The following is a 21,076-nucleotide window of genomic DNA, read 5'->3' as shown; positions in this document are numbered from 1 at the left end:
TAAATTGCCCCAAAAATCTCAGATAATACAACAGTATTACGGAATGAGAATCATTAGTTTTTTCTTTAGGCGCGACATCATTGGATGAGACTAGGGGATGTGGGGACTACGGGGCGCGGTAACGCATGATTCATCAAGACACATTATGCGTCATGAGATCGCGCAGCACCTTGAAGGGTTTATAGTTCGGAACAGATCCCTAATGTGTCTAACAAAATTTGCATTTCCTTGCAGCTCACATTCTTGAATTGAGCTGTGACCATGATTATCGAACTCTTCTCTAGCGTTTTCGCATGGACCTTCATTGCGATCGTTGTCGGTTTCTATTGTCTGATCCCAAGGCAGCGACCAATATTCCCAGTCGTCAACGACTATCCCGGCGACATATTTCGCCGGAAGGCGTATCAAGAGTACATCAAAAATGCTAAACAACTGATTGCCGAGGGTTTCGCCAAGTACAACGGGCCAATCACTCTACTTGTGCCTAATGGGATAAAAATCGTCTTGCCTTCAGCTCTCAGTGATTGGGTCAAGACAAACAGAGACCTTGATCACCAAGAGCTTGTCAGAGAGGAATATTTTGCACAATTCCCGGGATTCGAAGCTCAATATGCAGCTCATAGCCCCGACAGGATGTTGATTGACTTGCTGCGAACTAAATTGTCCCAGAACGAGGAAATTTTGTCAACAATTAATCAGCATGTTGCGGCGGCTTTGCAGCATCACTGGGGGAAAAGCGAGTCCTGGCATACAATTGATTGGGATAAAGACACTACCGGGATCATCTCACTGGCAGCGGCGTCGGTATTTGTGGGACCCGAGAAGGCCAACGACCCAGAATGGCAGGCTCTTGTCCAGACCTATGTACGAGAATTTTTCACTGCGGTGGGTGAGCTTCATGCGTGGCGAGCGCCTTTCCGGCCGATCGTGCAATGGTTTCTGCCGCACACCTCAGCATGCCGTGCTCTTGTCCGGAGAGCTCGCGTGATGATACGTGATGTGGTCAACAGAAGGGCTGAAGAAGCAGAAGCGGCACAACGTCAAGGACGAACGGCACCACGGTACAACGATGTTCTTTCCTGGACCTTGAATATATCAAGCAACAAGCTACCGGCTGGCGACATTCAACTCGCTTTGGCCATGGCAGCACTTTTTACAACCAGCGAACTCCTCAGGCAGATTCTTATCGACATTGCCAAACATCCCGAGCTTGCCGCACCGCTGAGACAGGAAATCAAGCAGTCAATATCTGATTATGGATTTTGCCAGACTGGCCTGCAAAAGATGGAATTACTGGACAGCGTGATGAAGGAGTCCCAAAGACAGATTCCTATTTCAGGTAAATTCCCAGGATCCACAGCTAATGTATTAAATCTCACTAACGAATTTAGTGGGGTTGGAACGTAAAGTGATTCGTGATACCACGCTCCCGGATGGAACGATGATACCAAAAGGTTCTCATATAATGGTCGACTCAAGCGATATGTGGAGCCCAGAAGTTCACAATAACCCTGACGTGTACGATGGGTATCGTTTCGTGAAGCGGCGTCATACGGGAGATAAAGCGAGTCAATTTGTGCAGTCGAGTCGAGAGCAGAATGTCTTTGGAGGTGGTAGACATATTTGCCCTGGCCGGTTCTTCGCGAGTACCGAGTTGAAGATATGTTTAGCCCACATTCTGTTCAAGTACGACATCCGGTTAAAGGAGGGTTATCTTTCCACGCCTTTACAGTTTGGGGTATATGCAAGTGTTGACCCCGTTGCACAGCTAGAGGTTCGACGGAGAGAAGATACTGAAAGCTTTCCGTTGTGAGTGGGCACATTTTTGAGACTGATTAATCGCGAAGAGCTTTTTTTTTCTGATGCATTCGGGGTCATTGACCTTGGACCGGTGGTTGGAAGGCGAAAAGTGGGAAGTTGACCTTGCCAGATCGCCGGATCTACCAATCAGTTCTAGAGGATTCGATGTAGCATTACATATTTATTACAATACGTTCTGGGATAAGTATAATCATTACCACCGCCTTTCTGCCCAACTAATAGAGCGGTGACACTAAACAGGATTAGCGTATTTCGGATGCATTTTCCGGGAATCAAGTCAAAAGAGTGTGGGGTCAAACTGATTTCGAAAACTACTGTATTCAGCCCTTAGGTCTGCTTTTTGGTCAACGAAACTTCCATTTACTTCGGTCCCACTTTAGGAGGCAGGTTCTAGGCCCCAATCCTACCTGTTTCGGGATTAGTGCGGCCTGTGCAAAAGAATAGTCTATCCCCTTCCCCCCCCCCAAATTTCTCTTTTCTTGACTTCTACTGCCTAAGATAAACATGGAAGGAGTCCTTCAATCTCTGACCGCAGGGAAGATTCATGAACTGTTAGTGGTTTGTGGGATCGGTGACTGTAACGATGAGCCTATCAAACATCATATACTTGCCATTTCGAATTTTGGTGAGCTTTTGAAGCGCGGCTTGGAAATTTTGTATACTGACGCATTGAAGTTCATGATCAAAGGCTGCAGGTAGGACTTACAGATCCACTGCCGGTACTTACACCCCGACACAGCCCGACTCCTGACGAAGCGGCGAATGAAAAGCGTGGGTCATATCGATTCTTGTCGACACAAGATAAACGAAGCAGGCCAGGCTACGCAGGGCTAGATGGGTCATCTACGAAGAAGAAAAGGAGACACAAAGATAAAACTAAGGGTGGCCATGTGGTGAATGATAATATGCAGAAGGAAAAAGACGCTGTGGTAACTGAGGAAGGCGGTACTCCTACCACGCAACCATCAACGAGTGAGAAACTGGTGGAAATTACCACATGCCTTCAGCATAAGGCCCTCTCCAACCAGCTAGTCATCCCTATGAACACCAAAGGGCTAGAAAAGGTTCTGGACAGGGCCCCAGATACTATCCTGGAGAATATACTCATCAATTGCGTGCGGCTGAACGATCGGCTTGGAAGATACGGGCAACGATCTGCACAGACTACTATGACAACAAAGGTCATTCGTCGATGAAATTGTCCAGCTAGACTACTCTGATGCTATCCAAGCGATCCAGCAAGAAATCGCATTTTCAGCCAGCAAGAACATCCAAACTCGGTACAACGAAACCGCGTATTGGGAGATTATAAAGAAAGGTGCAGACCTCCTCGATCCGAAGAGTCTGCCAACCCCTAAAGGGCCTCTCGATGAGTTCACAATGGCTGAGAAGGTTGCGACCGAGCGCTTCATGAGAGAAGCGGGTTATGGCCTCAGCCTGGCTAACCAGCGACAGTGCCGCCTCTTCTGGAAGAGGCTTTCTGAGATGCGGAAAACAGGCGTTGAACAAATTCTCCTGTACCGTACGAAGGAGTTTGATCGTTTTTGCAAGAGCTACTCATCAGAAGATGGGGGATCCCTGATTCAAATGGTTCGGTGCTGGGAAGATATGTACGGTTTGCAGATAAAACAGCTGGAAAGCCGGGTAACTCAAGAGAGCATGGGCGATCTCACGGGAAGACTATGGCTCAGGGAGCCTAATGTGGCGGAGCGATTGAAAATTCCCGATGTTGCGTGGAGCAGTGCGAGTAATCCGTGGCTCTCTGGTGAGGAAGCTATCGCTTTCCAATCGAGTGGGCCACATGAGCCATCTTTCGCACAGTTTGGTGGGTTTCTTGACTTACATTCAGGGGCAGACATGATGAGAAACAAGTCTATATTTGTCACCATACTCCCGAAAGGCAACAACTTCTTTTTTGTTTGTCCTATCATTTCAGTACAGGAAGGAGATTTTCTTGGGGTTTTTGCTGGGATGATTCGCTACTTAGCACCCTGCAACGTCACATATAGTGTGCCTGGCCCCGAAGAAAATCTCTGGTTGGACTATTCCACAGTGACTGGGGCACTCAATCTGATGAGCGTATCGCGCCCTGGCGAAGATTCTAATGTTCGCCTAGACTGGGAGCTCCTTAGTGAGCGGAAAGGAGAAAAGCTGTTCTTGATGTGGAGGGTGACAGTTCGAGCTCTCCGGCCGATTAGACCGTTTGAAGAGATGATTAGAGCTGCTCCGCGAAAGGAACAATACCTTTTGCATAAGTTAGTAGCCGGCGCAGAAAGGGGATTCAGGAAAGGTGGACAGTAATGGATTCAGAGGGAAGAAAGATGTTGAGCCGTTCTTTGCTTTATTGGTTCGATCTCCTGTAAATTTTTAAATCGAAGGCTTCATTCTATTGATAGCTTTGATTCAAACCCTACCTCGATCAAGTCTGTTCTTCCACAGCCCTGCCCGCTACTTCTGTTGTTGTTTAGTTTGTTCCGGTCCTTCTCTTCAGGGCGTTATAAACAGGTTGTGGCCTAATTTTCAATCTGGAGTGAAAAAAATCGGTGATAAACCCGGGGCGTGGGGGAGAGGGAAATTAGGAAATGCACGGACCGCTGGAGAACAGAGAACCCCGGTTTACGCCATCCACTTTTAGCTACCATCCTAATGCTTTTAGAAGGATTTACACGACCCCTGAAGGTAATTTGTGATGCTGCGGGTAGAATATTTATTCCTGGGAGGGTTCCCATATATATCCTGTGGGATTGTGAGGAGCTTCCTCTCGTTCAGGGAAACCAGGTAAGCTATATGGGGCCCTCCATATTGTATCTCCCCCACTTATCGCTTGCTAGCTAGGTAAGATGAGGACTCCTAGCTGAATATCGATGCTGGAGACGAGGGATGCGTGCCTGGTGCTGGTCGCTGCGCAAAGGTAACCTTCTGGAACTTTCGAGTGAAATGGTCGGGGACTTGTGCCGCCTAGAAGCAGAGAAAGGTGTGGCAAAGGACTAATCATATATTCTAGGTTGTTCCTAGAATAGCAATATCACTAAGTTTTAGACTGGGCCAGAACATGGAATCTGTATTTGAGGTATCTCGATCTGCTGAAGGACACATACTATAACCTATTATTAGCAGGAAAGACAATGTGGTCTTTGACCGAAATTCGCTATGTGTAATTCTATCTCAGTCACCTACACCAAGGCAAGCAAATATCAAGCATTGTGGCAAACAAAGGCGCTACTCGCAGGAGAATGGCTAACAGACATGGGTCAGGTGAACTAAGAGATTTAATTTCGGCAGAATACAATAAATATGAAGAACACTAAAAATATTCAAAGCAGAAAACTTTATACCACGAAGATGGAAACTATGCCATCTTTCCCTGGGATTGGAAGACCCCTTGCTACAAGAGTTCGTGTTCGTTTAGCCCTCTTCTTTGAGGATATGCTCTTCCAGTTCTGGTATAGAGCTACATCCTCAAGCGAAACTTTCGTCGGACGGAATTTATCCGGGGAATCCTTAGTAGCAACAGGCTCATCGGTAGTAACAGGCTCATCGGTAGCAACAGGCTCATCGGCAGCAACAGGCTAATCGGCAGTAACAGGCCAATCGGCAGCATCAGGCCAATCGGTAGCCACAGCCTCCACAGAAGCGGGATTTCCATTAGTCGACTCTTCTGTATATCGCCCATTAGTTATCTTGTCCACTGATTCGTCTATTGATGCGTTTCCCTCTCCGTTCCTATGACTGTGCATCTGTTTGCAGGGGCTCTTCCTGTCCTAATAGGTGATTTCCTGGGAATGAAGGAGTATATCGAGTATTATTTTCGTCACAGTATTATCGAAATAATGATCCTGACCGAGGGCATTGTAAAGTTTATCCAGATCGAATTCTGACTTGCTAGACCTTAACGACTGTCGGAGGTTTCTTTCGATATACTTCGGAAGCTAGGTTTCATCGTTGGGAAGTTTTGAAAAAACCTCCTTCGTAGTCCGTAGTATATCAGTTATAGATATTTCTTCGCCGAACCGTTCTATGTAATCTCTAGCAAAGGCTTCAAGAGCAGGAAGCTGGTATGTCCTGGATGCCTGGTAAACTAGGACACTTCTCTTATACTCTCTTACTACACTAGATGTGCCGTCCTCGACTGACGAGTTTATCGTCTCGTAGTATCCTGAATATAGGAAATGCACAAAGGTATGGCCGACATCCTCGTGAACATCAGGCAGGGTAATGTATGAATACAAAAACGACTGCTGCTCAAATTGTGGGCATTTCCGAAGATAATATCCCGGAATGCAATATTTCTTATTCCCGATCGTGGCGGTCACGACTGGGGCTTCGTACGGTCTATAAAAAGTCAGATATAATTAATTTTAATGGACCAATAGCACTCACGATGACAATGGCTGGACATAATCGATCTTCGGAGATACCTGGACAGACATCGGACTCGCGGGTTCCTCTTGGTTTCGACGCTGCTTGGATCTCTTCTTTGCCATTTTCGTCGGTCCTTGCAGTATGGAGAGAAGGAAAGTGGAAACGAGGAAAGCCAGGCCAATTTAAGAAATTTTCAAAGCAGCGGAGTGTGTGCCATGTCTTTCAAGTTCTTTGGGCGGCAAAAAGAGGGGAAATGCAGGAATGCAGGTATAAGTTGTTCTGCATGCGCTACCATGTACGTACCGCCAGTCCCTGGAAGATGCCAACATGGAAGAGCATGCAAGCGAACAAGAGGACGAAGCGACAGAAACAGCAGCGCGACCTTCTCCGGCGGAAGAGGTTCAAAAGGCACTGGATACGTTAGAGGGACGTACGAGATCCAGGATCGATTCGGGGCCTTCTATCATAGGTAGAAACGATGCGGCGTTGCGAGAGAGGGCGAAGCTCGAACCATATAACCAGACACAGCGGCGCCAACAAACCCCAGCTTCTTTGCTCCTAGAACTTCTGGTATAGTTCCCAGAGGAAGCCGCAGGTCCTTCCCAGATTGAGTGGAGTGTCTAGGATCGCTATTCCCCAGTGGTTCTAAATAAAGAAACAATGGCGGCGTCACAGGTTCACGATTTCCGTGTTCTCCTTTTGCTATTCTTTTAAGTAAGCCCGTAGTTTGTTATAAGCAACTGCCGCGACGCAAAGATAATTAGGGGATGGTATCTAGTCGAAGCAAAAATGCTTAGGCTTCAATTCTCCAAGAATGATCCCGGCCGATCCCATTGATCTTATTTGAGAGAATCTAAGCGCAAGGAAGCAAAGCAGGGGAAAACAGATCGTGCTCGATACCTAACAGGAAGAACGAGAGCAAGGTATGGCCGTAAGAGCAAGAAAGGGCAAACAGCAAACGCTAGTCCTGGAAACAACCGCATAGAGCGAAACTATTCCATCATCATTAATATTCCCGGACCAGGAATCCTGCAGTTCGCTATTTTAACGGAGTTAAACCCCGTCGCACTACTCGAGCATTATTCTGCTCGACGAGCTTGTTATTCTGTTCCCTCACTTCAGCGTAATTCGCAGCCACCCGTTCCAAGACTGCAATCATAAAATCGCAATTTTCAAGAAGAACTTCATTTCCATCGTCCTGTGTTAGGAAATGCTGAATATTAGTTGAAACAACTTCCACGATTGCATCGCGGAGTCCGTTCTCATGAGGCGGAGCATTACGCCATATATCTTGGACAGTGCCCGGGAAACACCCCGAGCTCCAATTAGATTTCGCCCAATCGACGATCCGGCTACTCGCGAGTTCTCGGAGAGGAAAAACACCGAACTTATCTGCGGCTAAATATACTCCAAGATGATTACGTGCTATTTTGTCCGATTGTAAATTCTTAAAGTCATCTTCTTGACCATAGTCTTGGAGATAGCAGAATGACAAGACGCGGGCTATGGTATCAACATCATCGCGCGGTAGGTTAACTTGTGATGACTTTTCTTCCTTATCGTATCTGTTAGAAGCATGATTATGAATCTAACAGGCAAATCCATAATTCCACTCACTTTGAACCTTTGAATCCGTCGATTAGAGCAGCATCAAAAAAGGGTGACTGAGAGCAGATAATGGCACGGTGGCATTTAAAATCATGTTCTTGACAAGATATTGTCATGTCTGCATATTTTCCGTCCTCGAGAAGACTTTTCATCACAACTTCAAGATCCGAGAAACCCATAGTGCAATATACAGGATTATACAGGACTTTGAGTTGTTATCAGGAGCTACTACATGACCTATAGAAGTCGTCCTGACGGGCGCAGAAGTCGTTAGTGAGTAGATTACGTCATAATAAAGTCAACACATCTCTGTGAGTCCAGAGGCCGATTAAACCTTTTCGGGAAACTCGTCGTCCTTGGGGGCTGAATGATGAGGCCTTGTGAGCGTGTCAATGGTATGCCCTCATCAAAAATAAGGGCTTGAATATTGAACAACATGACTGTGCTGTCTGCCATAACGGCCAATCCAAAAGGGCTGCTCTGGTAGAGAGCACATAGCCGCTAACGCAGGCCCACTCGACTACTAGTTCAGTTTGGCGAAACAGAGCGTTGAAGTCGGCATGTCAAAAGATAAGACATATGATCCGTTATAGGTAAGATACCTGCCTGTGGCTTTAATTATGCATTTATATCCCCGGCCTTATTGATTTTTTCTGCGGCGATACTCGACTCTACCCGTCAAGTTTCAACTTTTCCATCAACATGCCCAAAACTGATGATACAGTCAGAGACCATCAGGATCAAGCAAGCCTTGCACCTATAAATACCTCGTCAGACGTAGAGCTAATGATTGTTATAGATCCTGCCAGGGAAGGCAATCCAGTTTACCTCGCGCATAGAGCCTATTCCTTACAGTGGACTTACCCAGATAAGGCAGGTACATCCGTTTACGCTTCCATCAGATCCCTTGGCGAAGGACTGTACGAAGACTAACCTCTGAAGACGAGAGAGAGCACATAGAACCTGTTTCGCAAAACAGACGGACAACGAGAGGTGTAAGTCTATTCTCTCTATTCCAAAAGAACTTTCGCTAACTAGTAGCTTCGTGTACGTCTTGCTCACAGCGAGATCACCCAACGTGTCCTATACAGCGGGCGGTTTTGATTAGACGACGGTAGGCGGGGCCTTACGAGTAATGCAATTGAGATAATAATTCTCTACACGGCGATTGTACTTATTGAATAGTTAGAAGAAGTACTGACAAGGCCAGTCTAGTAGCCCGAAACCATCGAGTTAATATATATTTTGGAACCAGTTGGTTCTGAAGTCAGCACAGAAGGAAAGCGTGTTAGTGCCTGAGGCATCAGTCGAGTGACCTGTGTTCTGAGTTAGGGTAAGCTAGTAAACATCCACAGACGGGCTCCCTACTATATTGACTTCGCTTTTGCGTCACTCGATCACCTGCTAAATACTACTTTCGATAAGGAATAGAAGAAACAATCGCCAAGCTACACGTCAGCTTAAGGAGCAACAAGAGCTCCGAGAAGCGGCAGAGCACTGTAAAGAGGAAGAGAGAGCGTCTTTGCTTCTGAGCATAACACGGTGGATAGATTTGTCGAAATGATCATCAAGGCGGTATGGGGCGACAAAACCCCACCACACGAGTTGATATGATTCAAGAACCCAACCCACTTTTATAGGAGCCATTTCCCGGAAAAATACCTCTGCCGGGAGCCGTGATCAGTTGCCCTTCAGCCTCTTGGATCCAACCCGGCCGGGACCTATCATAGTCATCACAAACTATTGCTCCCCCTTTCCAACTGTCGATAGCTGACAACAGCTCCCCAGATTACAAATCTCTTTATCTGCAGGAGAAAGAGCGCACCCGACCAACCACTTTCGTAGAGTTCTTGCGCCATTCCCACAACCTGCTCTCCCGACCGCTAAGAGTCGAGACACCATCTCGCTCGACTAGTAGGAAAGTACCTCCACCCACCGGCAAATACTACCCGATACGGCTAGAACATTGGACCGACTACCCAGCGCAACAGTCGGAGCTTTACGGATCCGTCCACGGCTATCTCCAGCCGACGCCAGAAGAGGCGCCGCGTCTGTTTACATCTTCACATAAGCTAGAAGGGTTAGGCCGGCGCCTGAATCGCAATCCTATTAGCAGCGAGCAAGAACTCGAGGCTTACGAGCGGTTCGCTATAGAAGAGCACGTTAATAATATTATAACAGAATTGTGCAAGATACCCGCGGCTCGTGAAGAGTTTGGCCTAGGCGATAGCATCCAGTTTAGCAATCATACAAATTCCTTAAACAATTACGATACTATTGAAGCAGATATAAGCTAACCGTCAAGTGTACACTATCCAAGGCCTAATTAATTCTGTATCCGCCGTGTCGATAGGCACACCACCACTCTCCTTACGACTGTCGAGTATAAGCTACCTCACAAGCTTCCTATAGCAACCCTTCGGACAGGCCTTCGACCGATAGACTTATAGAAGGAGATGGTCAAGTCGAATAAAATACCTACGGATAAGGACGCAAAGTTACGGTACAATACAGAGCGCCTTGTCTGTTCTGCTATTATTCAAGAGTATCATATAATGATTCAAGAAGGGCTCGAATTTTCCTACGTGACTAACGGGATTGCTCGAGTTCTCCTCTATATTCCACAAAATAATCCTAGCATACTCTACTACTTTCTATATAATCCTAATAGTAAAGTGAATATAGAAATAGAAGCTACCTTTGTAAATACTTCTGTTACAAGAATACTATATTTGTGTCTGATGGTATTCTACTCGCCTATACGAGGTCAGGAGTGGAGGAATTCCGTACGACTAGACATTCTAATATAGAAGACTAGTTTCGATTATACTCGCTCTTATATTCCCGAAGACGAATTTCGGCAACTACCTCTCAACTCCGACAGTACCGCCCCAGAATTTCTAAGCCCAGATTCCGGTTCGACTTATAAACCATCGTCATCTCCGCCAGATCCCCCTGAATTAATAGCTCGTCAAGTTTCTACTAGATCTCGAGTTAGCTATGCCCTATCCGATATAAGGTATCGCTCACGGTCGTTACAATCACCAGACCCCGATTCGAAACTAGTAACACGCCGCAAACGAACCTTTAGCTAAGTTCCGTCTTCTCTATCTGCTTAACGCGTGGCTCGACAAAGAGATATAAATAATAATAAAGGCCTAGATAGCTAGTCCCGCTACCGCGATACATAATTTTGCACCTAGCGATACCTACTCGGGTTGTAGTCTGGCGGTCTTCTAGACGACTGCTGTCCGAATATAATGCTCTATCGTCGAAGCAAAGACGATTCCTAATATCCGATTACCTCAAAAGATTTAGTACGTTTACTTAACGCGTAATTAGACGAAAATATTAACCGATACACACCCCTAGGCGGTTGCGGGGTATATAGTGCGCTATTCAAACTTACTTGTGTTGAATATGGCTATACTATTATTAGAAAAGGAACTATATCGGGGCTATGGAAAGAAGTCTCCCGCGAAGCGTAGGTATACTAAATTCTGCGGAAGGCCTAAGGGTCTGCTATGCCTGTTTTCCTTAGCACAATCGACTTAGCGAAAATCTATTTTCTTTATAGAGCTAGAGAGATTTGTTATATGCTTGTGATAGGCTAGGAGGGAGAAAATATAGTATCGATAGAGCTAACGCCGTGGCTCTACTAGGAAATTCGCAGATCAAACAAAGAAATCAAAGCCCTAGGAATTATTCACGAAGATTTACGGCGTAACAATGTTCTTTGGAATAAAGAACTTGGTCGGGCATTGATTATCGACTTTCACCGATATATATTAAAATGTCGGCCGACTTTGTAGCGATCACGAGCGGTAAAACGATAACTATATCTACCGGAGACGAGAGATCTAAAACGTCTTTGTGTAACGTAAAGCAATATGCTTAATTTATTGGATTAGCGATTCAAGTATATATAATAATGAAGCATGAAGCACTTTCAGGCATCATCCGTGTGAATTAACTAGGACTTCGACCTTTTATCGATCCTCGATGCCCGTTTCCTTACTCCACCTACGTTGCCTTAAGAGATACTATAGACGCTTCTATTGTGTTGACAATAACGAACTGATCGTCCAATTCTGGCTCTCGTACTTGACTTTTGTGTGAGGTAATAAATCATATGAAAACCTTGATACAACTATGAAGCTTCAGGACCGATAATAGACTGTCGTGTGCTAACCGAAAATATTCCGATAAGCGCCTAACCGCTCGACAACCTTAAGGAACGAGAGTATCCACTTTCCAAGGTATACTATTAGATATATATTCTATCGGTAGGCCTCTCTCTGCTAAACTCCTTTGAAAATTTCTTATTTGATTCGGCGGCTAACTCTAAGTATTTGTAGTTTACCTGGTTAACGTTAGCCTTAGCGAGAGCGTGTGTAATTACTACGATGTTTTTGATCTAGTTTATGATTAGTTAGTAAGTAAGATGTTTAGTATAGCGCTCGGATACCTACCTCTCGTCTATTCAGAGCTAAAGACTCTAATCGTCGGAGTTCGTGCTCCTTAATAATAGTAGGTCCTTGTATCGTATATACCTTAGACAGAAAAGTTAACTAGAGATCTCTGCGGAACTCTCTTGTTAAATTCTTATACTTAATAATTAAATAGATCCGGCTGAGAATTGCGTTATTAAACTAGATACCCCGATTTGAAGTTAAGAAAAGAATTCCTTGATAATATTCTAGCTTTCGGAGGAAAATAGTTATAAGGCGATTATAGGTATCGTGGTAAGATATACGCTGCTCTATGAATGCGTCTGCCTTATCTAAGAGAAGCACGGTATTAAAGTGTTTAGCGATCTTGAATACTATTTTAAGCTGCTACTTAAGCGTATTAGAGTCTCCGTGGTCGATAATAAGTTCGCCTACGGATATCTAAAAAAATCAGTAACGCCAAAATTAGCCGAGCTAGATAGTTTATACCGAGTAGAGGGGGAGCTTGAAATACTCCGAGGTTGCCTTAACCGTGAAAGTCTTTCCGACTCCTGGTAGACTACTAGCACGAGTTAGGTTGAAAGTCTTAATAGTATAGACGCTTTGCCGATATACTTTAGTAGAATATTAAATCCTTGGCCCTTTCTATTGATAATATTATCGAACGGTACCGTCGGTATTATCCCTAGGCGGGTTTTCGCTAATAATAAGAGGATGGTCTTAGTCTCTGAAGGGATCTTTAGGTAGTCGAACGACTTAGGTGACTAATTTACGTCCCTAAGAGCACTAACTACGCACTCTACTAGTATTATATTAGTCAGACGCTAAATATTGTTAGTCGCCTTATATACAGAAAATTTTATCCTTGAAGCTAAAATAGTATACTATTAGGCAGGCGACTAAGAAATCGGTCTCGCTTAGCTTTTGTGTATCTATACCGTCTCCTTGCATTCTCTCCTTCTCTCGTTTACGGTCCTCTATAAGAATCGCACCGATATTAATAACTATAATACTATTCTTGTCTTTTACCCCTATATCGCGGAGTAACGGTCGGGAGTAGTTTAGCTATATTTTATAGAAAAATATGGTGTCTACTGCTACTCGGCTATTAATATTGATTTTGAATATCTTCCCCTTGTTTATAAAGAATGCGCTACCTTTATAGTACTAAAAGTGCGAACTAGCTATGTCCCGGAACCTTTAACCTCTCTTGACTAGGTCTTTTCGGACCTACTCGTGACTCGGATGGTAGCGGAGAGGGTAAGCCTTAAGAGTCGCGATCGGCTTTGACCCTTAGAACTTTAGTATACGCAGAAAGATCCTGGCCTCGCCGAACTTGACTCTGTTATAATTAAGAAATCGGTATTCGAGATTAAACCACGTCTCGTTATTTTGTATTATCTCTTCCCCGGCGTCGAATATGACACATCGCGGCTCTTTTGTGCTAATATATATAGTATAAATATAGCAACCAGGCTTGAAAAGCGCCTAAAGAAGGTTATAAGTAATATGACTGTGCTATAATATTGACGAGAGACGCTACGAGATAGCTATATATGCTTACTTAAGGTAGTCGATAAGCAAACGGAGATACTGCGCTACTGCCTATCTATGATCCGAACTGTTGTCTATATTCTCCGTATATCTGTCGAGCTCTGGGAGGAAATAAAAAAGGACATTTTGCTCGATCTAAACCTACGTTAGCGTTCTCGTTAGAAATAAGACTCTGTCCTAATTACTGATGGCTTGTCCTCTATTAGGCTAATAGCTCTGACATCCTACAATACCGCACGCAGGATATCGCGTAGGCCTTCCGATTTGAGGTCTACGTACGGCATCACCTCCTCGGAATTCCGGTCTAATAATACTATTAGTGCGGTTTTAGTCTTCTAGGTAAAGGTATTATATACTAACACGTTCACGGACAACAAATATATACGTAGTATAGTCGTTAACACTACTACTAGTCTCCATCGGTTCGGCGATGGTGTATTTATATGCTTCTTTGTCCTAGCTAAACCCGCGTTAGATATTTCTGTAAGGAAAAAGAGACAGAAGGAAGGAATTCGACTAGGTTAGAGGGCTTAGCTAGCGATATACGTTTCCTTGACTGTCTTAAACTGGGGTGTAGATACCTACTTCTCAAACGATTAGAAGTCCTCCGGTGTTGTACAGATAGGATATTTGAGATTAAACCTATCTGGTCTAGGAACGTTCTCCTGTTCATCGCTTTTAGAAGAAGACTAAGCAGGCTTTTCTGCCATAGAAAGTTCAGCTAAAGCACACTCCAGCACCTGCCGAACCATGTCGGGGCCTGGTAGAGACTAGTCCTGCGAGACAGGAGTGTTTAGAGGTTCTTGGTTAGTAAGGTCGAGCACCTTTTCAAGAAACACGCCAAAAAGATACTTCAGATCCTTCACGATAGCTTAAGACGTAGCCGTCCCCTTCGTTGGGCTATCTAGAGGCGTCAAACCCTGGTTATTGGTAGAGGAAGTCTTCAATGCCATGTTGTGTTCGGAGGCTAGCAAATCTGGGCTATTCTGAACAGGTGGCGTACTGTTTCCGAGTCAATAGATATGAACGACTAATGGATTCCGTCAAGATCAATGTTAGATTTGAATATCAACCCAGGTCATTGTTTATGATCTGAGAGGTTGCTCTCATTTAAAGCTCGCTCAATATCTTAATCCAGCGACAAAGGTACGTGCTATAGTCGCATGAACTGAACGGATGAGGATGTCTAGCTCTGTAGGAGCTATCTGTGTCGACAAAAACAATTAAGACTAAGGAGGGGAGCCGCATTTAGTAGAAACCGCATAAGAAAACCAGTCAAATTCCACTCGTTTTCCATTAAAAGTCTGGTATGACAACGACGGACATCTTGCGTATCGAAATTCTCAAAATAAGGTAGATATAAAATTATTATAAAAGTACTTGGGAACCTATTTTGCTATAGCCACAAGATTATTCATATTCAGACGATCTGTGAAAGTTGTTCAGAAGTGTTCCGGTAACTGCCCGCCGAAGGGGCTTTCTCGGATCAAGTCCAGCATAGCGTGGTGTGTCACGTAGGGTGGGGGACAGTCGGTTGGGTGCCCAATATGTTGCAACGTCTCCCAGACCCAGGAAAAGGAAATGCGTCATGTCAGAGACGTGCTTAGCGAGCTTTGACACGAGTTCAATAACTCTCCTAGACTCAGTTTCCCCGAATACCGCTGGTTTATGAACTCACACCTACTCATCCGTCTCCCCTCTTTCCCGTCTCGGTGGTGAAAACTCCTCCGCCCGTAACTACCGCACTCGGCGCAGAATCAGAGGTCGTTCTTATCTCTACTAAATACTGTAAGGCTTATTCCTTATTTATGATGCTCTATATTAGGCCTTTAGAACTTTGTTAACTAAAGCGACTAGACTTTAACAGAGAATATTGTCCGCGCCTAACCCGCGTCCGACTCCGTGATATGTTCCGCAAAATCAAAGCCCCGAGAGCCTCAACAAAGGACGAGCTTCTCGACATATACAAGAGAGAGGCAAGCTTCCACAAATAAATACCATCCCGGGACCCTGCCTCTAGTCCTAACTTCTGTCTAGCTCCAGTGCATCGGATACACGGTTGTTCCTAGGCCAACAACAGAAGTCGTATATCAGACCTCCCCCCCTCCCAATACGATTGCTATTATCGTTGATATATCACCGTCCGGTAGAGCCATAAAAGTCGGAGAAAAATCGGACAATGACCTCGGCGTTAGTATTGTAGGCAAAGTCGGAATAGAGGATGCGGATGCTTTGGTGATCGTACCATAGAACAATGACTAGTCTTTTTATTCAATTAGGTCAGTTAGAATGCAATATGTAGTAAGGGCGTGACAGACTGATTATGATTCATACCATACATTAATTCACATTATTTGACGTCGTCGGGTGCTGAAATAAAATGATATCTCATCCGTAATAGGCATAGTTATAAAGGAAAATGAAGCGTTGTCGTATGGGTCAGTCATCCAGACTTGCCCCGTTATTTGGCTTGAGATAGCGACTACACGGACGTCTTCATGCGTCAACGCAAAAACACGTCCGCGGAGAGAGTCTATACCTGTCAGATTACAATCCTATCCGAAAGGAGATTCAACTCACTCTGTCCTGCTTCCGAGGGTCTTTCTTCTTAACGAGGCGGAAAGCTACTGCTTCGCCGCTAGTATTCCGGGTCCCGCGTCTCCGATAACAATAGCAAATTCTCTAAGGGAATAACAGAACTACCGGATACTGGGGGCGTTATTGGAATTAGTTGCATCTCACTAGAGCTTACGGGGACCCCAGGCAGCAGCGTTCTTTTTTCTTCAGAAGTATTGTAGGTGCTTGTAACGTCTAAACTAATATTTGTTAGCTTTGTTTTGGCCCATGAATTAGCGATCTTTGACCTTGCTTGGAATGCGCCTGGGCGAGGCTTCTCAGAAGTGATGATGCGAAATCGTTCTTGTGTTACTTAAGCTTGATTAGAAGGCGCAGTCTTTGTGCTTCTTTCATGTTCCCAATTGCAGTTTGCCCGAGGCCAAGTGCACCAGCGACCACAAGTTCATCATCGTTCAGTTGCAACAAAAAATGCCGATATTTCTCTCGCCTCTCGTCAGCTCTAGATACAACTGCCAGCCGAGTCCCGTGGATAAGATCGAATGCATATTAGATCCGCTTGGCTTCATAAGGCCTAACGGTCTCTTCAATAGGGTAGTCAGCACTCTGTCGCAATTCGATCGTTTGAATTACTGTCACAAGTTTCAAAAAAGCGTCTTCGAGCGTTAGAGAGTCGTTTGTCTTTTTGCGTTCCGCCATGGATTTGTCCTAGGGTTTTCGAGATATGTGGCAATCAAAGACCGAAGGGAGTAGGTGGAAATGCGTTGCAATTATAATGCATTTCTCATGGTTCCTAACTGTGAGGCCGCCGAATGCATATTCGTTCTCATTTGCTATGTTTTACCGTTTGGCGACGCTAGATATGTCGGCGTCCAAAGTTAGCTAACAGGAAACGGAGGGATGACGAGGAGACCTGCGCAGTAGCCGTGTGTAACAATGGGAATGTAGTGTGTTTCTAGTGTGATAGCCATGACACAGCCTCGCGCTAATGCATGGATATCCACATGTCGTCCATTTCTGATCCGACACCATTTGGCTCGGCGGCAAATGGTTGGACAGTAAGCTTGCCGCGCAAACTATTCCAGCTATTTCTCCTTTACATCGCAATTGCAGCCAATGACACCCAATTGTTAGTTGTCAATAAATGATGAGAAGCCAAGTTGATAGGATTGTCCAGGGTCGAGCTAAAATACAGCTGTAGCTGCAAAGAGTCACACCAACAACAGAGCCAGGACAAGAGTGTTGACCAATGTCTAGCATGCTTTATGATGCATCGTTATCAGGGCACGGGCGAGCAGAGCATGCAGGAGAATTTGGAATAAGCGTTTTTTTCTTATTGGGCAAGATCTAAGGCAGGCATGATGAATATAGCTGCACGACGAAGAATAAGGTTCCGAGTGGTGTCAACATATCGAGTCTGTGGTATCAATGAGAATGTGGTGTGTTTCTCCTGTGACATCCATGACTCGGCCTCGCGCTAATGCATAGAGTTGAACACGGGTTCCTAGCTGCAGACCATTCTTGGGCCGACCCTCTGGCCAATGATAGAGGCTCTTGTCATGCTGGAGGAATGCGGCTCTGAATACTTCGTCAAAGTAGTCCTTTGCTGGAAGGAATCACCTACAACATAAGGCCTTGAACTCGCATTTCGATGCGTTGGACCCACTCAGGCCCCATAAATAGCCCCAAGAGACAGGGTTCCCCGCTCGACACTCATCTTGACGTATGATGTATGCCCAATCAAAGATAGAAAATTACCTAGGTCTCATTTACCCAACATTTGCCTGGGCTCTGAATATAAAAACACGTCAGAAGCCGTCCATTTCCTATCTCGGACTTCAGCGCAGACATCTTGGTAACAGAATCACGTTAATGCAGTAGTGGTCACCTCCTTGCTCTGAGAATTTGCCTACCTGCAGCCAATGATCGGCGGCTCCGGATATGGTGCCGCACTGGACGCGCCTTTTGGTCATAGTATTCGCGTCTCCTAGACAAGGTTCCCCGCTCGGTTCAACGTTGCTGGCCAAGTCAAGGTCAAAACGCTTTTTATCTACCTGGTCCAGAGAATAATTACAGAGAGGAGCGCGGGCTTGTTTAAGAAGCCCGCCTGTCCCCTTGAACCTCTCGCTCAACCACTGCCTTAGTGACCGATCCGTTGCATTTACTGCCTCCCAAGCGCCAAAAACCGCTTCTCTGAACCGCTTCTTCAAGTGTATACCTAATTGCCAGAGTCCTTTCAAGTATAGTACACGTGCCCTCTATTGCAGATCGGTGGTCTCCTAACAAATACCTGTATAGTCTCTGCCTCCGTCATGACTTTTGAATCCGACATAACCGATCCCGTGGACGCGATCAAATGTTGCAGCTACGGACAGGAGAAGAGCTTTGTCCATGCAGACTGTGGCGCTTGTTATTCCTGTTGCAATTGCTCCAAGAAAAAGGAGTGAATGATCGGAGACGGGAGGCGAATAGCTGCAAGGGTATTTTTTGAACTGTCACTGAAGCTGCTTGACCGGCAACCAGTCATAAGGATCCTCCTGAATGACTCCGCGGGCTCTCCTAGAACAGGTTACGAAATCCACCGCAGCGCATAAGGGATGGGAGAGACCAAGTAGCAGGAATTATATATTACGGTCTACATGTGTTTAGTGTTTGATGCTGGTGTTGGTGCCCGGTGCCTAAAGCATCCACATACTATTTAGATAGCTCTCTTCACCATCTCTCCTTCCTTCTTCCCTTTCTCTCTCATGCTTAGTTACTTCGTTGAATGCTACCATATCGATTTGATATCTTCGTGCCTAAGCGTAACATTATACATATACAAAAGATTCCCGTTCTGAAATCCATTTCATATTTGCGATGGTTTGTGATTCACCATCCCTAGATATAAGGTTCTGTGAACTCAGGTTCCTTGCGAATCCAGAGGTTGCTGGCGTCTACAATACAAATGTAATCCTTTCAATACAGAGCATATCTCAACGTCATCAGAATGGCTTGGAAGGCTATAGGCATCATAATCAAGCCACATCTGCCTTGTTCTCGGAGATTCAGCATCTGCTAATAGTTTTCTGTGAAGTGCCATGGTTAGACAGATTCGAGGATCGATAAAAGCGAACTTACTCATTACTATTAAAGACTTCAAAGCCGGTGGAAATAATAAGCACAGGCCGAGCAAGATCAGCGATAATCTGCTTGACTGGGGCGGCAGCAAAGGGTGATATTATGATCGAGTCCTCGTCGATTTCCACGAATCCTCCTGCACCGTGAGTCCCAACAATTTTGAATTCCTTCTTGGTCAGGATATCTTCTGCGACCTCTGTATACTCTGGGTCCTGAGCAAGTAATAGCAATGTTTCATTACCACGACACAGTTAAGCGATAGTAAGAGCCATCGAGTGCTAGATCATACAGCCCATCACGTTTTTCACCTCCGAGTTCTCATCCCAAGAGTCGTGCTGCTTTTTTAGCCATTCAGGCGCGGAGCGGCAAAAATCACCGAGCCCGAAGCAGAGAACTTTCTTTACAGTCTTTGTACCGAGTACATCTTGGACCAAGGCTGCCAAGTGCTTGCAGGTCTTGCTATTCTGCCACAACAAGTGTTTCTCGTCAAAGACTTGCATAGGCTATACTATAAGCTCTCGAAAGTTTCGTGCAGTCTGATTGCTCCAATCCACAATGTAAGGGCATAGGTAAGTTTCGATTGGGCCGTTAGGTTGTGCTTTCACAAGTTGCCAATATTCTTGGTACTTAACATAGGGTTTCCTAAGGAAAACTTAGATTGCAGGCTAAAATTGGGTCAGAATACCATACCCACATACCAGATAGGATTCTGTACTTGGAACATAGGATTGGAAATTTGGATTATGCTTCCATCGATTCGACGGACCGAAAATCGCTCCATCGCATAGGATTAGCGCAATTGTTGTTCTATGTCTTCGAGATCCTCTTTCGTCCAAAGCCTAGCACCAGAACTGTACAGATCTGCGGCTCTTTAGCTACTGATCCGCCAATCTGTGCACCCGTAGTCGAGCGGTCTTAGAGTTTGTGGCATGGTCTCGTAGCTGCTAGTCGAGCAAGGGTGAGGAACAAACCATGTAGTGAGTTGCCAGGAGGAAAAAGCCCAAGATTGTTTGGAAAGGGGAGAAGTTTATTCGTGGACAAGGATCAGAAAAGAAAAGGCTAGGACTGAGCTTTGATACTCGATGATTGTCTGCTTTTGTGTATAGGTACCAATGTCGGATACAGTGACAATGTTTGCTTTGAGGGATCAAGAAAAATTCGACCACCTTAGGAGCTTTGCTACTGACTACCTTAACTAACTGCTTAAGTACTAGGTAGGTAAGGGGGTCAAAAAAGGCAAGGCAAGAGGAAAAATAAAATTCCGATCAGCAATACGGCGGTCCTAGTCTAGGGCCACATCAAATATTACACCACATTTCACACTAAATTCTACACCGCCTTATACCCTATTGTCAATTAGGACGAGCCCCTGATCCCGATTCTCTGCATCCTGATTCGCCAATAGCGCATGCTCCCGCATTTCGTCGTGCGACGCTCTGCAGCACGGTCTTACCTATCATATTTCCGAGCATCCTGCTCCAGTAGAAGTATGGATAGGTCAAGTATATAATTGCTTTTTATATGGTCGATATTTCAAACGGAACGCGTCGTGTATCTTACTGCTTACTGTCTCCTTCCCCAGCGAT

General features: G+C 45.2%; 2 protein-coding genes across 2 annotated transcripts; both read left to right on the top strand.

The window, feature by feature from the left end:
* Positions 1-261: 261 nt before the first annotated feature.
* On the top strand, positions 262-4,122 carry POX_e06552 (uncharacterized protein; the record flags this gene model as incomplete). Its single annotated transcript, XM_050115371.1, has 4 exons — positions 262-1,339; positions 1,392-1,809; positions 2,561-3,002; positions 3,061-4,122. The coding sequence occupies 4 exons, from the start codon at positions 262-264 to the stop codon at positions 4,120-4,122; spliced, it is 3,000 nt and encodes a 999-aa protein (XP_049967831.1).
* Positions 4,123-9,351: 5,229 nt separating this feature from the next.
* On the top strand, positions 9,352-10,088 carry POX_e06550 (uncharacterized protein; the record flags this gene model as incomplete). Its single annotated transcript, XM_050115370.1, has 2 exons — positions 9,352-9,366; positions 9,603-10,088. The coding sequence occupies 2 exons, from the start codon at positions 9,352-9,354 to the stop codon at positions 10,086-10,088; spliced, it is 501 nt and encodes a 166-aa protein (XP_049967830.1).
* Between the last annotated feature and the right edge of the window lie 10,988 nt (positions 10,089-21,076).

This window comes from Penicillium oxalicum, chromosome V, assembly GCF_001723175.1.
Source record: "Penicillium oxalicum strain HP7-1 chromosome V, whole genome shotgun sequence".
Taxonomy (NCBI): domain Eukaryota; kingdom Fungi; phylum Ascomycota; class Eurotiomycetes; order Eurotiales; family Aspergillaceae; genus Penicillium; species Penicillium oxalicum.
This window is presented reverse-complemented; position numbering and strand designations above follow the sequence as displayed.